This window comes from Petromyzon marinus, chromosome 53 (assembly GCF_048934315.1).
Source record: "Petromyzon marinus isolate PM22_M1 ecotype Great Lakes invasive population chromosome 53, UKy_Petmar_22M1.pri1.0, whole genome shotgun sequence".
NCBI classification, from domain to species: Eukaryota; Metazoa; Chordata; class Hyperoartia; order Petromyzontiformes; family Petromyzontidae; genus Petromyzon; species Petromyzon marinus.
In genome coordinates this window covers 12,363,359-12,381,882 of record NC_133719.1, presented here as the reverse complement: position 1 = coordinate 12,381,882, position 18,524 = coordinate 12,363,359, and the positions used below count along the sequence as shown (strand labels likewise).

Genomic DNA, 18,524 nt, shown 5'->3' with positions numbered 1-18,524 from the left:
CCACACCGAGCTATAGAACTCGAGTTGTTAGGGTCGTGTTTATTAAAAGTATTGCCTCCAACTACAGTGTGTGAGACTCGGTGCATAACACACTACAGAGGTTTTTGGGTAAGAGCGTGTAAATATAAATGTGTCACGTAAACAAAACTCGTTCCTGCCAATTCATTATGTTTGTTTATGTGACAAACCTTACTAATTGGCTGTATTGGGTGGTGGTGGGTTTAACGACACATTTATATTTACGCGATCTAGCCCAAACCCTTCTGTTATGGATAAATCTTTGTATTCACGAGTTGACCTGTGGCTGTACCAGCAGCACCAAAGCCATGCTGCTGCCTGCCGTGCATTATTTGATGCTCTGCTTCTATTTTATTCTCTTCTTCTATTGCCTTAAAGCAACAGGGAAGATCAAGCTCTCTAGGCTCTGGCCCTTCATCTTTAGACCCCACACCTTCATCTTTAGACCCCACACCTTCATCTTCAGACCCCACACCTTCATCTTTAGACCCCACACCTTCATCTTTAGACCCCACACCTTCATCTTTAGACCCCACACCTTCATCTTCAGACCCCACACCTTCATCTTTAGACCCCACACCTTCATCTTTAAACCCCACACCTTCATCTTTAAACCCCACACCTTCATCTTTAGACTCCACACCTTCATCTTTAGACCCCACACCTTCATCTTCAGACCCCACACCTTCATCTTCAGACCCCACACCTTCATCTTTAGACTCCACACCTTCATCTTCAGACCCCACACCTTCATCTTTAAACCCCACACCTTCATCTTTAAACCCCACACCTTCATCTTTAGACTCCACACCTTCATCTTTAGACCCCACACCTTCATCTTCAGACCCCACACCTTCATCTTCAGACCCCACACCTTCATCTTTAGACTCCACACCTTCATCTTCAGACCCCACACCTTCATCTTTAAACCCCACACCTTCATCTTTAGACTCCACACCTTCATCTTTAGACCCCACACCTTCATCTTTAAACCCCACACCTTCATCTTTAGACCCCACACCTTCATCTTTAGACCCCACACCTTCATCTTCAGACCCCACACCTTCATCTTTAAACCCCACACCTTCATCTTTAAACCCCACACCTTCATCTTTAGACCCCACACCTTCATCTTTAAACCCCACACCTTCATCTTTAGACCCCACACCTTCATCTATAGACCCCACACCTTCCTGATTGGGCCTTTCCGCTTTCATCTTTAGGCCTTCCTCACAATTAGCATTCGTCTTCTTTCACAACCGTATCGCCCACCCTAACTCAATATGCTGTGGATTGTTATGAGCAAAACCAGCTATAAACAGAACTGCATAATGTGTTTCTGCACACGGATACATGGCATGTTTTAGTCCAGCTGGGAAGCCAATAGGCTGATGGACAACACTGTTGATGCATTAGATGCGTTTGTAATCATAATCTTTATCAGAATCAGAATCTTTATTTCAAAATCAGAACATTTATTTAGACTGGTGGAATCCGATGAGCTATGAAGCTCTTTTTCACAGATGTCCAATAGGGGCGGGTGAGCAAGTTACGAATCCTTCGGGTGGCTCAGTGCAAGAGCAAGCAGCTCGCAATCAAAAGGTTTGCGAATTCATATCCCGGTTCGTGAGTGGGGGACTGACTCAACCCATAATTTCCTACCTCCCCTCCGGGGTTGATAAAATGAGCACCACTTCACATGGGGGAATTCAACAATGGTTGCATATATGTATGTATGTTGAACTTTTTTCGAACCGTACATAGCCAACCATGCTAATCGGAGGTGCGGGGGAAGGACAACAAACTAAACACAAAACGCCGTTTTAAAGAAATGAGTTTTCAATCGAGTGGCTTCCTAATATCAGAAGAGAGTTCCAGACGGCCGCAGAAGAGCATCTGAAAGCGTGCGATGCGGTGACCGTCTTTGTCCGATGGCCAGCCAAAAGCCACTTAGAGGATGAGCGGAGTTCACATGATGGGTGGCCAGCACCACGCCCGACCGCCTTTGTCTCCCAGTGGTGATGTTGTCTTTGTGGGAAGTACAGGAGGAGCGGTAGTGGAGTGGTTAGCGCGCCTGATCTACGAACCCGTTTACGCAAGTTCGATCTCCGCTCACGGTCCTCCCCTAGGCCAACTCAGCTTCAAATGAATACCTGGTGCGGTGTGTAAATATCACCACTGCGGAGACAAAGGCGGTCCGCACGTGGTGCTGGCCTCCCACCCCCTCGTGTGCCGTGCCGGCCTTCATAAGTGCTTGCTAACAGCCCCAACAATTTAGATCTTTGTCTTTGTGAGCGAGTGTAAGTTGGGATTGGTACCCCAGTGTAGTGATTAGCGCGCTGCGCTCCGAACACGGAGTGCGAGTTGGGTGGGGCAAGCAGCACCTATGAAGGGCGGCACGGCACTCGAGTGTGGGTGGCCAGCACCACGCCCGACCGCCTTTGTCTCCTTTAGTGGGGATGTTTACGACACTCCACACCAGGTACTCAGTTGAGGCTGAGTCGACCGTGGGGAGGTCCACACACACTCCCTCATATTCAGCGCGACAGGCTAGGGCGAGGGTCAGTGCTCGCCCTATCCCGAGGTGGCCTACGCAGAGAGAGAGCCCTGGCTGTCTGAACGCTGACCCAAGTTGTATACCCAATGCAGGTGCGGTGGTTTGGCACGCGAGCGAGTGAGTGTGCGTGTGTGTGCATGCCCACACACTCACAAGTTCACATACAGCCGCACACACACAAAGACAAAGGTCCCCCGTACAGCGTTTAACCGACGATTGGGGCAAGTGCAGTTAGGACCTATGGATATTAGGCAACGGTGTGTGGCCAGCAGAAAGCCCGGCCGCCTTTGCCTCCGTCAATGTGTATAGACGGACTTGCTCCCGGCCCCAGGGACGTGGAATTTCCACCACTGGCTCTGCGAGGCCATAAACAGAAGATGGGTACTGATGCGCCAGAGTGGTTCGTTTGAGCAGCAGCGGCAGAAGTCGCTTGACTGGGAATTATTTGAGTCGGTCAGTCTTTTACACATTTTGAACATAAGAATTATGCATAACTAGAGATGTTTATATTTTGTATCAAAATGTGAAATTCTGTTATTGCGCACAATGGCAGTAGCTGTTGGTTCAAGAACCGACGCCAATGTTGAGGTCTGCTACTGGCTACGTATTAATGTGCATTGCAGCTCTTGAAATATTGATTTCTTTTTACCGAATTCTAAAAATATATATCTTTTGTTATTTTGATTGTCGACCCCTGGTCTATATGTATCTCTGTGAGCCCCTACGGGCCTCTAAGTATCTCTCCAGTAAAAGTTTATACGTATTGCTATGTGTATTTATGTTTACTATGAAGTCCATAGTGTTGAGTTGCATGGCCACAGTGACACCAGGATGGGTGCATATTTAATTTTCCACATGACGGAGATGTAGCAACGGCCTGTTGATGTTCTGATGCAGTTGATTACACCAGTGGTGAGTGGTTTGGTGAGTGAGCAGGTGGTTGAGTAGATGAGTGAATGAGTGAGTGGGTGAGTAAATTGATAGTTCCATCAGTGTTTATCGAGGAGGAGGAATGTCAGAGCCAGGAGGTGCGATGTTTGGGTGTGGAATGAGGTTGTTTATTCTGCAATAATGAGTGATGATCACTTATTGATAATGGCATTGATGCTGATGCTTAAGATGCTGATTCTCCTCTCCACGCCTCCACAGCCGTAAGCGATTCCCTCGAAAGCAGCTCGCTCGCCGATGGCCGTTTCCACGACATCGCCAAAAACAACAACGGCAATCACCACCATTGCCACAACAACACAAGCAACCTCACCGGCGAAGACGATGATGAGGAGGCGGAAGAGGAGGACGACGATGATGGACATGGCAACGCAAAAACTCACGCGCGCGCCACGACAACAACGAGCACAATAACAACCCACCGCCACATTAACAACCGCAGCAAACATCACAACAATGTAACAACCACAATGGAGGCGTCATCGTCGTCGTCACTGGCGTCGGTGTCATCGCCGCCGCTCTCCTCGTCGTCCTCGTCATCGTCGTTATCCCTGTTGCCCACCTCAACGTCGCGGGGCGCCGACCTCCTCACCTGCAGCCGCTGCGGCTGCGACTTCCTGCTGTCCGACATTGCACGCTTCATTGAGCACAAGGCGCGCCGGTGCTCCCCCTGCGCGTGCACTGCTGCTCCTCCTCTGCCTCCTCCTCAGTCGCATAGGGTGGAGGAGGGCCGAGTCAGAGGTCTCGCCGGGCACGCGGCGGCTCGTCACGGTGACCAATCGGAAGCTGCCGCTACCGTCATTGCCGCCACCGGTCAGGTTTTGAATTCTGCGAAAATGGCGGCGGGGTCTGGAGCGGAGCTACGCGTAGGGGCGGGGCGTGGGGCGGGGCTGCACTTGGAGGCGGGGCGTGGGGCGGGGCTGCACGTGGGGGAGGGCTATGCCAAGGAGATTGGCGACGGTGATGGAGGATGCATTGCAGGTGAGTGGTTGATGGATGGAGAGAGATCGTGAATGCAATTATTCTGATTGTGATGATTACGATGAGCCTAACAATGATATTGTTATTGTTGTAATGTATATATGTTGAACTTATTTCGCACCATACGTCGCCAACCGTGTTAATCGGAAGTGCGAGGGGAAGGACATAAAACTAAACACAGGGCGGTTCTAAAGAAATTAGTTTTCAATCTACATGATTTAAAGTGCATGGCTCCCAGTGGCTTCCTAATATCGGAAGCAAGAGCGTTCCAGATGGCCACAGAAGCGCATCTTAAAGCATGAGATGCAGTGATTGTCTTTGTTCGGCAGTTGGCCAAGAGCCGCCGCTGCGAGGATGTCTAGAGTTCACCGTGATGGTTTATGCTCCTTGAAGAAGGGACATTGCCCACCCCCAACCACCCCCTACCACCTCCCACGACGTGCAGCGAAACCTTAAAATTGACACGATAAACGGTTACGAGATGTTAACTAGCATGTCTGGTATACAGGAGGTCGTGGGTACGATCCCGACCTTGACACCTGCTATATATTTGGAGTTTGCGTCTCTCTTTCCCTGTGGATTTTTCTCAACATCGCGCGTTTAGAGTATTTGGCTACTATACATTTCTATGTGATAAGCCACTTCGTTGAGCTATAATTTGTGGCCAGGTGGATTATGAAAAATAGATATATAGCTTAGTGGGCCTTACATGGCATTGGAGATGCCTTAATTGTGATTTTGCGTGCCCCCTAAACGGCTGTTTTACATTCATGTCCTTAGCCTCGTTGACGCAGTTTGCGCTTGCACACGCACGCATCTGTCGCGCCTGCAGCGCGAAGAAACCGCAGACGAATGGGGAATTGGGCAGCCAGAACCAAGTGCCATCTAAGAATTATCCAAGCTCTGTGGTCCTTTATTGGAGGTGTCTAGCCAACTCCATTTAAAGAGGATCTGTGCAGTCTACGTAATGACGATAACGTTTCTAGCGATGCATAAGGTACAGGCACAATACCGGAAGTGCACACTCACAAACACTGCTGGCGGCTGGGGCCTCTATTAGAGGCCGCTATAGTGAGCACCATCATATGGAGTGGAGCAGGGAAAGAGGTTACGGTTGGGGGAGTGACCCCCCACCCATCACACCCAGATCCCCACTCCCTCCTTATATACTTATTTAATCAAATGTACGTCTATTTTAAAACTAAAAATTTGTTAAAATAACGGTTTATACCAAGCGCCTAATTTAAGTAATATTTTGTATATAACAACATGGCCATTTGAATAAAGTGGGGATAGAATCGATTTAAAATAATTCACGCAGTTGTTTTTGACCCGATTCCCGTTTGCTTCATTGCCATGAGTACTTATTTTTTTAATGAATTTGCCCTTTTGTCAGTTTTATGACCAACGTGGTCACTCACTCTTGCAAATGAGAATGTCCTTGTCTCTATCGTTATTATCATAACCTGGTCAAACAAAACTAACTGGAAACTGCAAACTGTACCAAGGTAAACCTATGTATTTCTCCATCTCAATATATCCCCATGTATATCTAATGTATCTAGCTATGTATCGCTATGTGTTGTTGTGGTATTTGGTCTCTATGTATCTCAATGTATTATATGGGTCTCTCTATCTATAGATATCTCAATGTATCTCGAGGTATCTCAATGTATCTCTAGGTATCTCAATGTATCTCTAGGTATCTCAATGTATCTCTAGGTATCTCAATGTATCTCGAGATACCTCCATGGGATCTCTCGTCATTTTGATGAGTCAGGTAACTTGGAAATTGAGGCTCATGCTGGCTTCTTGAGTTCTCAACCTGCAGATTAAACAAAACCAAACTTAAACTCTTGATATTCGGGGTGCCCAGTTGGCTTCAGCGCACGGGACAGAGTGTGGTGGGGGGGGGGATGTCAGACATTTGTGACGATGTGTGACGGGGGGGTGGGGTGATAATTGTGACGCTACATCAAAATGCGCAACTTTAAATATAGACAACGCGTTCTACTTACTTAAATAGACTTTTTAATAAATGTTTTCTCCTGCAACATCAGAGTGCAGCGCCACATTAAATACGCACTACAAGGACAATAGGTTAAAGCGATTTGAAGCATGTTTTATTTTCAAAATGGAAATATGGTTTTGGGGGAGGGCGGGGCAGAGCTTTGTGACGTCATATTTGAGGGGGGGTCTACCTTTTTGTGACGCCGTGACGTAATTTATGGACGGCACCTTGGCCACACGAATACACAGATCACTCACTCGTGCCGCTGGACGGGAGGTGATGGGCGGGGCTTGCTGACGTCGTCACCACTTTGTAAATAGGCCCGAGTGCTCGGCCACGCGTGGAGCAGTCGATGGGTTTACATCCAGAGGTCAATGGTCCACAAGCACTACCAACAATAAACCCAACACGCTCCGAGTCAACAACACGTGTGGGGCTGTGGGACTTAATGAGAAACATATATAACAGGCGATAATAGGCGACGTTTTGGGCAAAGACCCTTAAACATAGCACATTCAACGAGCTAGACGCTTCCTCGAGCGCAGGCCCCTTCCGCCGACAGTGGCGAATAGAGCGAGCAATTTCACTTGCAGGTGCTACGCCTTTGGTCGTGTTGTGGTGCACACACGTGTCTCTAAGTCTGCATATGAAACTATTTGTGTATAGACAGAGAGGGGGGCGGGGTTGCATCGCTTCGGGCTGAGGGGCGGGGCTGGGGTGACTGGAGGGGGGCTGTTTGTTGGGTGGCGGGGTGGGGGGCTGGTGGAGGGGGCGGGTGGCTTTGGGGCAGTGTCTGTGTTAGCGCTACGCTGCGCTTCGAACCCAGCGACCCGAGTTAGATTCCCGCTCACGTCACCAAGACCAGTGACGATTATCTGAACCGGTGCTGGGCCTCCCCGAGGTCGACTCAGCCTCAAATGAGTACCTGGTAAGGTCTGTAAACATCGCCACTAGGGAGACAAAGGCGGCCACCTACCCCCTCGTGTACCTTTCCGGCCTTCATAGGCGCTACTCACTAACAGCATTTGACCCCAACAATCTTTTCAAGGCTGTACGGGGGATCTTTCGCTTTGTGTGAAGGTGCCGTGTAGAGTGGCTTTGTAGCGTGATGTGGAATTGTGAGTTGTGTGGGGCGCTGTTTGGGTGGGGGTCCGTGGGGAGGGGGGGGGGAGATGGGGGGCTGTCAGGGGGGCGTGCGTGGGGAGTTGGGGGGGCCGTGGGGTTGGAGGGGGGCTGAGAGGGGAGATGGGGGGAGCTGTGGGGGGAGGAGGTGCGTGGGGAGTTGTGGGGGTCGCAGGGGGGGCTGTGGGGGGAAGAGGGGGCGGGAGCAGGGGGGCTGTGAAGGAGAGGGGGGGTAGCTGGCACTGTGACAATCAGACAGAAAAACCAGTCGGACGGCACCTCCACTGTACGCGGGGGGGGGCGGGGGGCTCGGCGCTTGGCACGGGGCCCGAACTCGAGGCCGGGGAGGGTCCGGGCCTCATACCTGGGCCGCCGGGGAGGGGGGTCGCTGTGGGCACCCTGATGCCCCACCACCACCGCCGCTACCACGACCACCATCAACAATAACAGTCTCTGTTCACCACTAGTGACGGTGATGTTCCCACAGCATCTGTGCCAGGCCTTGTGCACTTTGAGACCACGTGAAGTGTCGAAGACTCGCTGATAGGTCATGCGACGGACCCAGATGCTAAGTGTTGACTGACTGAGATTGCTGGCAGATGCACCACCTGTGATCCTCACTGTGCCAAGTCTCTGCGTTTTTGCCACTTGGCGCTCCGCTCGTTGTTGTGAGCATCGCTCTTCCCCTCGTTATTGGAGGGTGTCTCCAACTCCCCAGCAGCATCTTTCACAAACCTCCTCCACAAAGGCCGATCTTGACACCACTATTACCAGTCATCGGCAAGTCCACTCAGCTCTACATCCTTCTTCTCTAGCCCGTGCCGCGCCCGTTTAGCCCGCTCTATCTGGACAAACAGAAGCATGCCGTTGCCTGGGCATGCGGGCTACACGACCTAGCCAATGTAGCCTCACTTGTCAGAGGAGCTCACTATTAGGACTTTGTCCAGATCTTTCAAGGACTCGTGAAGTCTTCACACAATCCAGTCTGGTTAAACTCAAGATGGATCATAGGCAGGTTAGCCTGAATGTTTCAAACCAGCGCAGACATTTCTTTAGAGGGATCCACGTTTTAAAAGTATCGAAAAGGGAGGGCATAACTGTGACCGAGACGACCGGGAGCTTTCTATGGAGCGACAGACCAGGTCGCTTCCACACAGTATTGCGTGGCTGATGAAAGGATAAACGCGCTGAACTAATGTGCAGTGAGACCTCCACTGCCAAATCGGAGCCGGGCATGAGCACACTGCCCAAGTACGGGAATTTCTCCATTCTCTCCACAACTCTCCCCATCACTCATGGAGATTTGATAGAGGGGAGCGTTTGATGACATAAAATACCTAGGCAGGTACATTGAGGGAAAAAAGTATTTGATCCCCTGCTGATTTTTTACGTTTGCCCACTGACAAATAAATGAACAGTCTATAATTTTAATGTTAGGTTGATTTGAACAGTGAGAGACAGAATAACAACAACAAAATCCAGAAAAACGCATGTCAAAAATGTTATAAATTGATGTGCATTTTAATGAGGCAAATAAGTATTTGACCCCTCTGCAAAAGATGACTTAGTACTTGGTGGCAAAATCCTTGTTGGGAATCATAGAGGTTGTAGTTGGCCACCAGGTTTGCACATATCTCAGGAGGGATTTTGTCCCACTCCTCTTTGCAGATCTCCAAGTCATTAAGGTTTCGAGGCTGACGTTTGGCAACTCGAACCTTCAGCTCCCTCCACATATTTTCTATGGGATTAAGTTCTGGAGACTGGCTAGGCCACTCCAGGACCTTAATGTGCTTCTTCTTGAGCCACTCCTTTGTTGCCTTGGCCGTGTGTTTTGGGTCATTGTCATGCTGGAATACCCATCCACGACCCATTTTCAATGCCCTGGCTGAGGGAAGGAGGTTCTCACCCAAGATTTAACGGTACATGGCCCCGTCCATCGTCCCTTTGATGCGATGAAGTTGTCCTGTCCCCTTAGCAGAAAAACACCCCCAAAGCATAATGTTTCCACCTCCATGTTTGACGGTGGGGATAGTGTCCTTGGGGTCATAGGCAACATTCCTCCTCCTCCAAACACGGCGAGTTAAGTTGATGCCAACGAGCTCCATTTTGGTCTCATCTGACCACAACACTTTCACCCAGTTGTCCTCTGAATCATTCAGATGTTCATTGGCAAACTTCAGACCGGCATGTATATGTGCTTTCTTGAGCAGGGGGACCTTGCGGGCGCTGCAGGATTTCAGTCCTTCACGGCGTAGTGTGTTACCAATTGTTTTCTTGGTGACTATGGTCCCAGCTGCCTTGAGATCATTGACAAGACCTTCCCGTGTAGTTCAGGGCTGATTCCTCACCGTTCTCATGATCATTGCAACTCCACGAGGTGAGATCTTGCATGGAGCCCCAGGCCAAGGGAGATTGACAGTTTTTTTGTGTTTCTTCCATTTGCGAATAATCACACCAACTGTTGTCACTTTCTCAGCAAGCTGCTTGGCAATGGTCTTGTAGCCCATTCTAGCCTTTTGTAGGTCTACAATCTTGTCCCTGACATCCTTGGAGAGCTCTTTGGTCTTGGCCATGGTGGAGAGTTTGGAATATGATCGAATGATTGCTTCTGTGGACAGGTGTCTTTTATACAGGTAACAAGTTGAGATTAGGAGCACTCCCTTTAAGAGTGTCCTCCTAATCTCAGCTCGTTACCTGTATAAAATACACCTGGGAGCCAGAAATCTTTCTGATTGAGAAGGGGTCAAATACTTATTTCCCTCATTAAAATGCACATCAATTTATAACATTTTTGACATGCGTTTTTATGGATTTTTTTGTTGTTATTCTGTCTCTCACTGTTCAAATAACCCTACCATTAAAATTATAGACTGATCATTTCTTTGTCAGTGGGCAAACGTACAAAATCAGCAGGGGATCAAATACTTTTTTCCCTCACTGTACTTTCTTTTTGTGGGGCTGATGGTAAGGCCCCCACCTCTTAGTGCCACGTTCCAGGTTCAGCAGAAGCATCTCCAACTCCTTTTCAGAGTGGACAGCAACCACCAGATCATCAGCACACGTAAAATTGTTGACCAATTGGGAGCCATCCCTTGACCACACCGGGGCATCGATCAGCCTCTCATTGTATCTGTACAAGATGTAAATTCAACCGGTACTTCTATGGAAAATGTCTCGAATTACATGGTCAGAGACGATGTTAAATAGTGTAGGGGCCAAATGACATCCCTGTCGCATCCCAAGGTGAACAGGGAATGGCTCTGGCTCCCGGCCAAAATAATACGAAGAACCACTTTTGTTGAGTCACCTCTGTTGAGCTACTTCTATTGATTCACCTCTGCCGAGTCACCTCTGTTGAGACACCTCCACAGAGTCACCTCCACAGAGGCAGCTCCGTTGAGTCCCCCTCCATTGAGGCATCACATAGGTACCTCTGTTGAGGCACCTCTAGTGAGGCACATCCGTTGAGGCACCTCCATTGAGACACCTTTTTCTCTATTGTCATGAGTGCTGCAACTCGGCTCCGTTGTGGTTGAGGCTGTCTGTGTACATGTATCTCATTTACAATACATTGTTTTGAGTAAGATTGCTGCTGAAATAAAATGTTGTGTCGTACAATCCTCCACGCGACACAGCCAATTGATAACGTCAACTTGAATAAACGTGCCACGTTCTCTAGTGGTGAACATGTCGCGTTATCTTCTTTGCCTGGTATGCAGGAGCTCGTGGGTTCAATCCCGACCCTGATGCCCGCTGTATATTTGGAGTTTTCGTGTCTCTCTCTCCCCGTGGTCGCGTGCATTTTTTTCTCCAGGTCCTCCAATTTTTCCCTCCACATTTAGATACGTGCATGTAGATTATTTAGATTATTTTTCTGCTAAGAATGTCTAGATAAGCCTCTTTGTTGAGCTACCATTTGTAGCCAGGTTGCTTCTGAAAAATAAGTTAATAGCTCAGTGGGCTTTACCTAGTAAGATAAAAAAAAGTTTGTATATCCTATGTTAATCGGATTCCTCCTGTATAAATACATATTCTGAGTTGCTGTTGGGTTGTTGTTGTTTGTGCATCATTGCGGAAGCAGCAGTAGCAGCAGCCAGCCAGATACCCTCGTCTTGGGGGGGACAACTTTTTTGTCATGCCCTGCTAAGAGTGTTGCTTTTCGTTGGCAATCTTTTCTAATGATTCCCACAGCTGGAAATCAGACAAATTAGGTAACAACCCGGATTTAATGTGAGGTTTGGTTTTTTGTGTGCAGTCATGTGCGGTCTGGCATTGCGCATCAACTCACCACAACTTGAGAACCTAGTTTGATTGCAACTTGGTGTGTGTGAGTCTTTGGGGTCTCTATGAGAGATGTGGATATGTGGGTCTCGAGGTGAGTCTATGGGGTTTCTGTATGGAAAATAATATAATCTTAAAATGTATTAAGCTTGTGCCAGAGGCCCTGGGAGGACAGGCGTCTATGACGTCTCCTGGCCAAACCCCATTTGGCAGAGCCAGGAAATTGAATCCTTACCCTTGGGGCTCCTCCAGAAACAACAAAAAGTCACTACGGATGGTCACGTGGAATGTTCGAATGCTCACTGTGGAGGAGAGGCTGCCACTCCTCTGTTGGGAGCTGGACCAGGACCGCCTGGATTTCTGTGGTATTCAGGAGGTCCGGTGGATCGGCTTTGGCTCCTGCTACCATGAGGGGTAGATAGTCCTCTACTCGGGGCAGGAGACTGCCAAACAACATGGAGTGGCTCTTCTTCTGAACAAAATAATGAAGGGGGCGTGCGAGTGTGGCGGTGAGGTGTGGGAAGCTGTAAGCCCCTGGCTACTTTGGGCTCACCTTCCGATCAATCAAAGGCGCGGAGTGGTGGTCATGGTTACTATACCCCCACTGATGACGAACATCCGTGGAGGGATGCATGCAAGGCCAATGATCCAGATGCCTTCTATAACCTCCTATCACAGGTGCTGGCTAAAGTGGCCCCTCGGGATAGCGTCATCTTGTTGGGTGACATCAATGCCCGAGTTGGTCATGATGCTAGCACTTGGTCTGGAGTGATTGGAAGACATGGGCCAGATCAGCTCAAAAACAACAGTAGGAGGCTGCTAGATTTTTGTGCAGCCCATGGGCTTGTAATAACCAACACGCTGTTCCGGCATCGGCGCATCCACACAACATCATGGATGCATGTCGGGTCCAAGCAAAAACATCTGCTGGACTACATAGTGACAGAACAGTGGATGCGGGCCCATGTCCTTGACACCAGGACCTACCGTGGAGCTCATCTGCCCACTGACCATCGACTTGTAATCTATAAGATGCGCCTGACATTCTTCACTCTGGTGGTGGGTGGACACCCAGGACCCCATTCAAACCCAAAGTGGCATGATTTAAGCTAGCTGATAAAAGTTGCAAGAGAGAATTTCATCATCACTTGCGGCTGTGGTTGGCATCATCCCCCACTCCTGATGTCGAGGGGAAATGGGCGAAGTTTAGGACTGTGGCTCATGCAGCTGCAATGGCTGCTTTGGGTCCACAGTCCAGACCTCAGAGACCCTGGTTGACAGAGGTGGTGTTCAGGCTGGCTGAGAAAAAGCGACAGGCCCACTCTCATCGTTACAGCATCCCACTTCAGAGAATGAGGAGGCTTACCTTCGTTCGGAGGTTCGGAGAGCCGTGAGGCGCAGCAAGAATGGTTGGTGGTCAATGGTTGCTGAGGAGATAGTCTGTTCAATGGCCCGCGATCATAATCGCTCTTTAATCCCATCATAAAAGTAACCTGCAGCGCCACACTTATTACCATCATTAGGGGAAAGAACAGTGATCCAATCTCCGACCCCCTGGAACAGGTTTGCAGATTTGCTGAGCATTTCTGTGAGGTCCTGGGGGAGGGAAAATCCTTCAGCCTGAAAAACATTGTGGGACAAAGTGGGGATGACCCTGCTGAGGCTGCAGTGCCTCAAATATTGGAAGAAGTCTCCCCCTGTGAGTAGCTGGCTGAGGTGCCATCTGTTGAGGAAGTACTGAAGGCCTGAGACCAGGAAAGGCACCGGGCAGAGATGATCTCCCAAGCGAAATGCTGAGGGAGGGTAGCATTTGTGCACAGACTGCCCTATATGACATCATAACAACTGGACCACTGGACGGGTTCTGCAGGATTGGAAGGATGGCCTGGTGGTGGTGTAGTCCCTCTTTAAGAGGGGGGACCACACAGATTGTAATAACTACAGGGGCATCTCACTCCTCAGTGTGCCAGGAAAGGTCCTAGCAAGGATTATTCAACATCGCCTTGCCAGGCACGCTGAGGAGAGGCTTGCGGAGCCCCAATGCGGTTTCAGGAAAGGGCGGTCCTGCACAGATGCCATATTTTCTGTCCATCTGCTACAGCAGAGGTGTAGGGAATTCCAACAACACCTACATTTCTCCTTTATTGACCTGGTCAAAACCTATGATTCCATCAGTAGGCCTGAGCTCTGGATTGTTCTTCGTGCTTTCGGAGTCCCTGACCCTCTGCTCACGATCATTAAGAACCTTCTAGATGGTGAGCGGGCCCGGGTAAAACTACGTGGCCGGAAGACAGAGCATTCCCTGTTCACTTTGGGGTGCGACAGGGATGTCCTCTGGCTCCCACATTATTTTACATCTATTTTGACCACGTTGTTCGTGAAGCCTTCAATAGCTGTACCGGAGGAATTTCCATCTGGTACAGATCCAATGGAAAGCTGATTGATGCCCGTGTGTGGTGAAGGGATGGCTCCCTATTGCTCAACCATGTTATGTATGCCGATGATCTGGTAATTACTGCTCACTCAGAGGAGGAGTTGGAGGTGCTACTACTGAACCTGGAGCTTGCCACTAAGAGGTGGGGACTTACCATCATCCCCACCAAAACTAAGCACCTGCCTGGGTATTTTGTACCATTGGAAACTCCACCCCCACAACTTTCAATTGGTGATATGGTAGTTGTGGAGAGAGTGGAGAGTTTCCTATACCTGGGCAGTGTGCTCATAACCAGCTCCAGTTTGACAGCAGAGGTCTCACTCTGAATCAGTCGAGCGGCATTATCTTTTCATCGGTTGCGTAATGCTGTGTGGAAGCTACCTGGTCTGTCGCTCCGCACGAAGCTTCAGGTCTTCTCGGCCACAGTCATTCCCTCCCTTCTCTATGCTTGCGAAACATGGAACCCCCCTAATGGAGCATCTTCGCCAGTTGGAAACATTTAGGCTGGACTGCCTACGATCCATCTTGGTTTTAACCAGGCTGGATTGTGTGAGGAGCTCACATATCCTTGAAAGATCTGGACAAAGTTCCAGCGGTGAGCTCCTCCGGCAGGCAAGGCTGCGTTGGCTGGGTCATGTAGCCCGCATGCCCAGCCATCGCATGCCTAAACAGCTTTTGTCTGGCTGGATCAAGGGGGCTAATCAGGTACGGCACGGGCTAGAGAAGAGATGGAGTGATGTGGTACAGGAGGATGTGGAGCTGAGTGGACTTACCGATGACTGGTACTAGCAGTGTCAAGATCGGCCTCTGTGGAGGAGGCTCATGAAGGACGCTGCTGGGCAGTTGGAGGCAGTCGCCCTCCAACAACAATGGAGGGCGGAGGAGCGATGCTCACAACAACGAGCAGAGCGCCGGGTGACTAAAGCACAGCAAGTTGGCACAATAGGCGACACAGGTGGTACATCAGCCAGTGATGTCAGTCAGTCGACCCGTGGCACCTGTGTCTGCCCCTTGACCTCCTGCCAGCGGGCGTTTGACACTTCACGTGGCCTCAACGTGCACATAGCCTGGCACAAGTATCGTGGTGATGTCACCGCCACTTAGTGGTGAATGGCGGTTGTTGTTATGTGACTGTCCATAATAGAGTTTTTTTGGGTTAGATCACGTAAATCTATAAATATGTCATTAAAACCCGCCACCACCCGATTCAGCCAACTAGTAAGAGTTGTCACGCAAACAGAACATGCCAATTCGTCACTAGTACAGTGCTAACCGGTGTGTTGGAGAGCCAAGCCACAACATTTACAATCTGAGTACGACGTTTCGCCAGTAATTACAACTAGCTTCATCAGGCGACAGCCAGATTTGTGGAGAGGTCTTACTGTTTCGTTCCTTATATAATAGAGGCGTAGATGGGGTGACCATGCTTCTGTACTCTTGCGCCTCGTGGGGGGGGGGATTACTGAGGCAATGGACATTATGTATGTGCATTATGCGAGCACTTTGAACTTGTCCTTCCTGTGTATTGTGTGTATTAAAATAGCCGTACCAACGGTAATCCCTATTGAAGTATGCTGCCCTTTGTAGGCATGCATTTAAATCATGTATTATTTCATTATTCGCTTCCACGCAGCACTAAGGCGGTAGCTATCCGAATGGTTAAAGTTAATTTTATTTCTTTCAATTTCTATAGATTCTCTAATTAGTCTTGTACAGTAGTAGCTAGTTTTGCACAGAACTTCAACATTATCAAAATCAATTCAGTGTCCTTGTTGGCTCGCGTGTTCTGCTAATGCTGACAGTTGTATTTGGGATAATTTAATATTTCTCTGATGTTCTTTTAGTCTCGTGCTGATCATTCGTTCTGTTTGCCTAACATAACATTTACCACACGTGCAGTTAATCCTGTTGTACACACCTTCTGTTCATAGCTTCGGTAATACATATTTTGTATAAGATATGAATTTCTGTATTTTATGTACCATGACTCGGATGTTTTGTTTTTGCAAACATCTGGCTAGTTTATCAGTTACTCCCGCAATTTACGGTACAGTATTTTGATCGATTTAATTACTTAGACAGTTCCAATGCTCGTGTTATTTGATTCGGTTTTGGCATTCAATGTCCTGTTGATTTGTGCATCATTGTAACCGTTCATTTGTAGCGCTTCTTTAACATGTTGAATTTCACTTCTCAGACGGTCACCATCTGACAGTTTCTTAGCTCGATGAATGAGCATCTTGATAAGAGTAAATTTCTGTGCGGGGTGATGGTGTGACTCTGCATTCAGATAGGCGTCAGTATGTGTTTTCTTTCAGTGAACACTGTATTATATTTCCATTTCGACCCTGTCCGAGCAGAATATCCAGAAATGGTCGAGGTCTGTCAGCTTCCACTTCCATGGTGAATTGGATGGATGGGTTTTGCGAGTTGAGATGATTTAGAAATGCGTTCAGTGTATCTTTGCCATGTGGCCAGACCACCAATGTGTCATCTACATATCTAAACTAAGCAGATGGTTTTAGTGTGCTTGAAGCTATTGCTTTTGTTGCAAAATCTTCCATGAACAAATTCGCTATCACAAGAGACAAAGGGGAGCCAATTGCTGCTCCTTCCTTTTGTTTATAGAAGTCTCCTTGCCACAATAAGTGTTCTTTAGACAGTGTTCAACTAGCCTTGGGATATCTTTGGCTAAACCTTTGTTCTTGATTTAAACCTTTCGTGACTGCAGGAATTCATACTCTTGGGTCTTTCGATCGAGTTCTCTCTCACCTGAAGACGATTGCTTGTGTTGCGATCGAAACGTCGTTATATATTATTATTTTGTTTCCTCCCACACAGCTTAAAGGACGCGACCTGGGCTTGCTGTCTTCACTCCAACGCTGTCCTCTGGACAGTCCAGTCCCTTCACCTGATGAAGGCCACTTGTGTTGTGGCCAAAACGTCGTGATTTTTGTTATTTTATTTTTACCTACGTGACTTTACCGAATAGAACCAAAGAGTATTATTATTTTATTTACGTGACTTGACTGAAAGACCCAAGAGTATAAACCTTTGTTCGTTACCAGAGTGTCGAGTAATTTAATTGACTCCTTGACCGGAACCCTTGTGAACAGAGAAGTCACATCAAAACTTACGAGAATATCATTAGGGTTTTATATCTTTGACTATATATACGAGATGTTCAGAGTTTTTTTTTATGAACGAAGAGGTCCTACCGATAGTGTTTCGTTACGTATTGTGCTAATTTGTACACGGCAGAGCCTATTGTACTATGGGTCTTAATGGGACATCAGGTTTGTGAATTTTTGACAGCCCATAAAGTCTTGGTGGTTTTTATGCCCTTGGTTTGATCAGGTATTAATCTTCCTTGGGAATTGATGACTTGGCAATGATTGCCGTCGTTTTACGTTCCAAGGTGCTGGTTGGGTCTCGTTTAATTTTAAGGTAGGTTCCTTCATCGAGTAAATCTTTGATTTTATAATCATAGTCCTCACGGGGCATCACAACAGTCGATCGGCCCTTATCAGCAGCAAGAACTTGGATATATTTATTTGCTCTCAATTCTCTTAAGGCTTTTGCTTCACTGAAGTTAATATTTGTTTTGGCAATTTGCTGTTCTTAATAATTTGGCAACCTCATGCTTAGTCATCTTAGCTTGATTATGGGAGAGATGTCTAACTGCTGATTCCACTTCAGCAATGATCTCGTCGACAGGGATTGTACGTGGGGCAACAGCAAAGTTAAGACCTTTAGACACGACTGAAACCATATCGCTGGAAAATTCAACGTTAGTCATGTTGATAACCGTTTTGTTTATAAAATGTAAATTTTTATTTGAGAGTTGTTTGTTAGTCCGTCTAGAAAATTTGTTAATTTGGGAAGTGTTAGTTTTGTTAAATACATTATCAGCTGATTGCTGTGTAATTGTGTCGATTATATTCCAGTGATCTGTAGAGACACTGTTATTCATTTTCACTTGTAAGGACATTAGTGATTTAGTCATGTGACTTAGTTTACTTCTATTGTGCTGTATTCTCTCTTTTAGCAACAATTCACTAGCTTTATGTAGTATTTGATTAGCTTTAAGTGACTTAATGTGATGAGTTACTTTAACTCTGTGTGGTATTACTTTTTAATCTCTGACTGTGTCTATGTGGGTATATGTGTCT

At 47.9% G+C, this 18,524-nt stretch overlaps 1 protein-coding gene across 1 annotated transcript in view; it reads left to right on the top strand.

Moving 5' to 3' along the window:
• LOC116953888 (uncharacterized) overlaps positions 1-18,524 on the top strand; it is a 57,788-nt gene that overhangs the window by 15,688 nt on the left and 23,576 nt on the right. The window contains exon 2 of the mRNA XM_076051881.1: positions 3,725-4,504. Within this exon, the coding sequence (XP_075907996.1) occupies positions 3,725-4,504 (780 nt within the window). The remainder of the gene's footprint in view (positions 1-3,724; positions 4,505-18,524) is intronic.